At 43.7% G+C, this 7,240-nt stretch overlaps 1 protein-coding gene across 1 annotated transcript in view; it reads left to right on the forward strand.

Annotated features, from left to right (window-relative positions):
* The window catches only part of stimate (STIM activating enhance), an 88,789-nt gene extending 83,694 nt beyond the window's left edge, over positions 1-5,095 (forward strand). Inside the window, exon 9 of the mRNA XM_052017648.1 lies at positions 4,362-5,095. Coding sequence (XP_051873608.1) covers position 4,362 — 1 coding nt within the window. The 3' untranslated portion in view covers positions 4,363-5,095. The remainder of the gene's footprint in view (positions 1-4,361) is intronic.
* The last annotated feature ends 2,145 nt before the right edge of the window (positions 5,096-7,240 follow it).

Below are 7,240 nucleotides of genomic sequence, written 5' to 3' on the forward strand. Positions count from 1 at the left end.
TTCATCTACTTTCTTGGTAACCTCCTCGAAAAACTCTACAAGGTTCATTAAACATGATCTGCCACACACAAAGCCATGCTAGCTATCTTTAATCAGCCCTTGGCTGCCCAAATACTTGTATGTCCGATCTCTCAGAACACCTTCCAATAATTTACCTACTACTGATGTCAGGCTCATTGGCCTGTAATTACCTGGTTTACTTTTAGATCCTTTTTTAAACAACGGAACAACATGAGCTACCCTCCAGTCCTCCGGCACCGCACCCGTGGCTAAGGACATTCTAAATATATCTGCCAGGGCCCCTGCAATTTCTACACTAGTCTCTCTCAATGTCCAAGGAAATATCAGGCTCGGGGGATTTATCTAACTTTATTTGCTGTAAAGCAGCAAGCACCTCCTCATCTTTAATCTCTATATGTTCCATGACACTATTCCTTCCATATTCACTATGCCAGTTTCCTGAGTAAATACTGATGCAAAAAAACTGTTTAAGATCTCCTCCATCTCCTGAGGCTCCACACAGACAACCACTCTGATCTTCTAGGGGACCAATTTTGTCCCTTACTATTCTTTTACTCTTAATACACTTGTAGAAACCCTTCGGGTTTACCTTCACATAATCTGCCAAAGCAACCTCATGTCTTCTTTTTGCCTTCCTGATTTCCTTTTTTAGTATTTTCTTACTTTTTCTATACTCTTCAAGTACCTCATTTGTTCCCAGTTGCCTATACCTGCTACACACCTCTCTCCTTTTCTTAACCAGATCGCCAATATCACTTGAAAACCAAGGTTCCCTATGCTTGTTGCCTTTAATCCTGGCAGGAACATGCAAACTCTGCACTCTCAAAATTTCACCTTTGAAGGCCTTCCATTTCCTGAGCACATCCTTGCCAGAAAATAACTTATCCCAATCCACTCTTCCTAGATCCTTTCTCATTTCCACAAAATTGGCCTTTCTCTAATTAAGAACCTCGACTCGAGGACCAGACCTGTCCTTATCCATAATTAACTTGAAACTAATGACATTATGGTCACTGGACCCAAAATGCTCCCCTACACATACTTTGTCACCTGACCTGCCTGGTTTCCTGATAGGAGATCAAGTATTGCATTCTCTCTTGTTGGTACCTCTATATATTGATTTAGAAAACTTACCTGAATACATATGACAAATTCCAAGCCATCCAGCCCTCTCACAGTGTGGGAGTCCCAGTCAATATGTGGAAAGTTAAAATCCCCTATCACAATTTGTTCCTCCAATTCTCTCTGACTATTGGGCGGTCAGAGAGCACTATTGAGCACTAGTTTACTCACCACTCTCTAATGACAGCGATTGTATCGAGGTCTTCAACCCCACCCCCCCTCGCATCCATAACATCTCTCTTTGGCATGTTAGACGTGTCCTCCACCATGAAGACTGACACAGAAGAGTAATAGAACCATAGAACAGTACAGCATAATACAGGCCCTTCGCCCCACAATGTTGTGCCGACCTTTAAACCTCACCTAAGATTATCTAACCCCTTCCTCCCACATATCCCCCTATTTTAAATTCCTCCATGTGCTTATCTAACAATGTCTTGAATTTGACCAAAGTCGTTCAAGGCTTCAGCCATTTCCACATTACCCAATATTAATTCCCCCTCCTCATGTTCCAAGGGACCTACGCTCACTTTAGCCATCCTTTCCCGCTTCAAATAATTATAAAAACTTTTACTATCTGTTTTCATATTTTGTGTTAGTTTACTTTCATAATCTATCTTCCCTTTCCTTATTTCTTGCTTAGTGGTTCTTTGTTGCTTTTTGAAGTTTTCCCAATCCTCCAGTTTCCCACTACTCTCGGCGACTTTGTATGTATGAGCTTTTAGCTTGATGCCTTCTTTTATTTCCTTAGTTATCCCAGGCTGGCTCTGCCCACCCTTACTGTCCTTGCTTTTAACCGGAATATACTTTTGTTGAGCACTGTGAAAAATCTTTGAAAATCTTCCACTGTTTCTCAACTGTCCCACCATATAGCCTGTGTTCCCAGTCTACATTAGCCAACTCCTCCCTCATCCCATTGTAGTCTTCCTTGTTTAGGCATAATACACTGGTTTTAGATCGAACTATTGCACCCTCCATTTGTATGAGAAATTCAATCACACTGTGATCACTCTTTCCAAGAGAATCCCTAATTACAAGGTCGTTAATTTTACCCATCTCATTGCACAGGACCAGATCTAAGATAGCATTTTCCCTTGTAGGTCCACTAACATGCTGTTCAAGAAAGCTATCTTGGATGCATTCTGCGAAGTCCTCCCCAAGATTGCCTCGACCAACTTGATTTGCCCAATCTATATGGAAGTTAAAAATCCCCCATGACAACTGCTGTTCCATTCTTACATGCATCAAATATTTCTTGGTTTATTACCGGTGTCACTGTAATTTTATCGTTTGGTTGGCCTATAGACAACTCCCACCAGTGATTTTTTTTTCCCCTTTATTATTCCTAATCTCTACCCAGCTGGACTCAACATTCTGCTCCTAAGGTTATGTATTGTCTCTCACTATCGCCCTAATTTCATTCTTAATTAAGAGCACTACCCCGCTTCCCTTACATTCCTGCCTATCCTTCCATATTACCTGATACCCTTGGATATTTAATTCCCACTCATCTCCACCCTGCACCACATTTCTGTAATGGCCACTAAATCATACCCCTTTGTACTGATTTGTGCCACAAGTTCACTGACCTTGTTTCGAATACTACGGGCATTCAGCTCATTGTCCTTTTAGAATCTGGTAACCTTTGTGTCCTCTGCGTTTGACTTTTCTGTACTCCACTTACTCTTCTCTTTTCTAACTGTTGCTCTGGTCTCTGCTTTGCTTCCTTCTACCTTTCTGCATGGATTCCCATCCCCCTGCCATATTAGTTTAAACCCTCCCCAACAGCACTAGCAAACAATCCCCCTGGGACATTGATCCCAGTCCTGCCCAGGTGTAGACCATCCAGTTTGTACTGGTCCCACCTCCCCCAGAACCAGTTCCAACGCACCAGGAATATAAAACCCTGCCTCCTGCACCACTTCTCAAGCCACATATTCATCCTAACCATGCTGCTATTCCTACTCTGACTAGCATGTAGCATGGGTAGTAATCCTGAGAATATTACCTTTGAGGTCTTTTTAATCTGTCTCATAGCTCCCTAAATTCAGTTTGTAGGACCACATCTCGCATTTTTTTCTATAATCTCAGGTACCTACATGTACCACGACAACTGGCTGTTCACCCTCCCCTTCCAGAATGACCTGCAGCCGCTCCGAGACATCCCTGACCCTTGCACCCGGGAGGCAACTGGGAGTCCAGTCTGCGGCCACAGAAGCGCCTGTCTATTCCCCTTATCATGGAATCCCCTCTGCCACACTTTTTCCTGTCCTTTTATGCAGCAGAACCAATCAATGCGCCATGATCCTGGCTACTGCTGCCTTCCCCTGATAAGCCATCTCCCCCAACAGTACCCAAAGCGATATATCTCTTTTGGAGGGAGATGATAGCAGGGGACTCCTGCACTATCTTCCTCCTACTGCTCTGCCTGTCGGTCACCCATTCCCTATCTTTCCCAAGGCCTTTAAACGGCAGTGTGACCAACTCACTAAACATGCTATCCACAACATCCTCAGCATCGCTGATGCTCCAAAGTGAATCCATGCGCAGTTCCAGTGCCGGCATGCTGTCTGTCAGGAGCTGCAGCTGGACACACTTCCTGCACACGTAGTCATCAGGGACACTGGCAACTTCCCTGAGTTCCCACATTGCGCAGGAGGAGCATGACACAGGTCTGAGCTCACCTGCCATGACTAAAAAGCTTTGAGGGAAAATAAAGAGACAGGAAAAATAATAAGAACCTACCCTCACCTTACCTTAGTGATGCTCACCCTCCTCACTGAAGCCTGGTATTCACCAAAGCCCACACTTGGACAACCAGCAGCACTTTGACAAGACAGTAGCCCCTCTCAAAATGGCTGCTCCAAAATGGCCACTCTGCTTGACCCTAAATTTTTATTAGCTGCTGATAATTAGCTAATTAGCCAATCACCTATTAGCTATTAGCTGACTTGCCTCTTAAATTCTTGCAAGTGAGAAGCAAACGGAGACTTCTTTCCAATTCCCCTGCTCCAAGGTGCCAACTCCTTTACCTCTGCCTCTTCTCGCTGAAGCCTCTTGAGCCAAAGCCTCAGCTCCCCAGTCTGACACTGGCCCACTCCAACAATGCCTGCTCCAAAATGGCTGTTCTGCTTGACCCTTACTACTGTTTATCAGCTGCAGTTAACTAGGAAATGAGACAATCAACTATTAACAATGTGCAAATGTGTCTCCTTTAGACTCCTGCAAGGTGAAACTCTCAAGCATAAACACAGAGACTCACCTCTTTTCAAATATCCTGCTCCAACTCCTGACTCCTGCAAGGTGAAACTGAGAAGCACAAGCACAAAGACTCACCTCTTCAAATCTCGCACTCCAAGTCCTGATTCCTACAAGGTGAAACTCAAACGTGCGAGACAACAGAGAAAGGGTCCAAAGCAGTGTAAATGGAGAGCCTACACAAACACAAAAGGCGGAATGCCCTCCTGTTCTGTAATCATTCTGATTTTCTGGTGCTGCTGATGGCTCACAGTGCCTCATGGATACCCAGTTTTGTGCGACCAAATCTGTTCTGAATCTGTCACATTTACCATGATGGGTAATGTCATGCTAACCCGATGAGGCATTCTAGCAGTCCACAAAGACTACACTGGATGACTTTTACCAATATGCTTATGGACATGCCAGTTAGATTGTTGAAGATGAGGTCGAGCATGTTTATTCTGTTGGTTAACTCACTACCTCCCCAGACCAATCCGGCAGAGAGTATAACCAACTCAGTCACTGGTAGTTCCATCCAGCTATTTGATGCGAGACATTGATGTCCTTGAACCAAGGTAGATTTGATGTTTCTTTCAAGTGTTCAACATGGAGCAGCATTGATTTCTCAGTTGAGGAAGGACGGTAAGGGGTGATCGGGAGGAGGTTTCTTTTCCTTCTTTGATCTGATGTCAGGCGATTTCATGTATCTGGAGTCACTGTAACTATGTCCTTGGGATTACAGCTGTTATTCATATGGAAGATGTGTGAGTTCTGAATAAGTTCTTTGCTTCTCTCTTCTTGGCATTGGAGAATGATATAAGTATTGACATTAAATCAAAAAATGTGAATTTCTGAAGATGAAAACATAAAGTTATGAAAGGGTCAAGCATCCTTAAATGTGGATAAATGTATCCCAAACTCTTAAAAGAAGCAAGGGTGGCAAGAGCTCTTTGGCTACAGACATGGAGACCAGAAGACTGAAAAGTTGCTGATTTGGTACCTTTGAAAAGGAGAAAATGATGTCTGACTCTGGTCCTGGAGAAATTGTCGAAAAATATTCCGAGCGACTGTTTGCCATTTATATCAATGATTTAGATAAGAATGTACAAGGCATGGTTAGTAAGTTTGCAGATGACACTGAAGTAGGTGGTATAGTGGACAATGAAGAAGGTTTAATCAATAATTACAGGGAGATCATGATCAGCTGCGTAAGTGTGCTGAGGAATGGCAAATGGAGTTTAATTTAATAAGTGCAAGGTGTTGCATTTTAGAATGTAAAAACAAGGCAGGATTTTCACAGTGAAGGGCAGGGCCCTGGGGAGTGTTTTTAGACAGAGGGACCTTGGATGACAAGTACATAGACTCACAGATAGGGTGGAGAAGAAGGCTTTTGGCATGCTGGTCTTCATAAGTCAGATCATTAAGTGTAGAAGTTGTGGAGGTCATGGTGCAGTTGTACAGGATGTTGTTGAGGCTGCACTTGGAGTATTGTGTTCAGTTCTGGTAACACTGCTATAGGAAAGATGTTATTAAATTGGAAAGAGTGCAGAAAAGATTTACAAGGATATTGCCAGAACTTCACAAGATCACAAGACAAGGGAGCAGAAGCAGGCCATTCGGCCCATCGAGTCTGCTCCAAGGAAAAGGGAAAAAGGAAATGAGAAATGGGGAATGGAGGGAGGAAACAAAAAAAACCCTATTCTAATCCTAATTTCCGGCCTTATCCTCATATCCCTTGATACCCTGACTATTTAGATATCTATTTCTCTCCTCCTTGAATGCCCCCACTGATCTGGCCTCCACTGCTGTACGTGGCAAGGAGCTCCACAAATTCACCACCCTTCGGCTAAAGAAATTTCTCCTCATCTCTGTTTTGAAACTGTACCCTCTAATTCTAAGATTGTGCTCTCTGGTCCTGGACTCACCCACCAAGGGAAACAGCCTAGCCACATCTACTCTGTCCTTTCCTATCAACATTTTAAATGTTGCTATGAGGTCCCCTCTCATTCTTCTGTACTCCAGTGAGTACAGTCCAAGAGCCGACAAACGCTCCTCATACGTAAGCCCTTTCATTCCTGGAATCATCCTCGTAAATCTCCTCTGAACCCTCTCCAACGTCAGCACATCCTTCCTAAGATGTGGGGCCCAAAACTGCACACAATATTCCAAATGAGGCCTCACTAGTGCCCCGTAGAGCCTCATCAACACTTCCTTACTTCTATATGCTATACCTCTCGAAATGAATGCCAACATAGCATTCGCTTTCTTTACCACTGATCCAACCTGGTGGTGAACCTTTAAGGTATCCTGCACGAGTACCCCCAAGTCCCTTTGTACTTCCGTACTTTGAATTTTCTCTCCTTCTAGATAATAATCTGCCCGCTTATTTCTGCTTCCAAAGTGTACAACTGCACATTTCTCAACATTGAATCTCATTTGCCATTTCCTTGCCCATTCTCCTAAACTGTCTAGGTCTCTCTGCAACCTTCCTATCTCCTCAATACTCCCTACTCCTCCATCTATCTTGGTGTCATCTGCAAACTTAGCCAAGAAACCATTTATTCCATCATCCAAATCGTTAATGTACAAGGTAAAAAGGACCGGTCCCAACACCGACCCCTGCGGCACACCACTAGTAACTGGTAACCAACCAGAACGAGATCCTTTTATTTCCACTCTTTGCTTCCTGTCAACCAGCCAATGCTCCACCCATTCTGTTATCCTACCCGTAATTCCATGACCCCTCATCTTATTAATCAGTCTCTTGTGAGGCACCATATCAAAGGCCTTTTGAAAGTCTAAATACACAACATCTACCGCCTCTCCCTTATCCACCTTACCTGTGATTTCTTCAAAA

The sequence above is a fragment of the Pristis pectinata genome, chromosome 6, assembly GCF_009764475.1.
Source record: "Pristis pectinata isolate sPriPec2 chromosome 6, sPriPec2.1.pri, whole genome shotgun sequence".
Classification (NCBI taxonomy): domain Eukaryota; kingdom Metazoa; phylum Chordata; class Chondrichthyes; order Rhinopristiformes; family Pristidae; genus Pristis; species Pristis pectinata.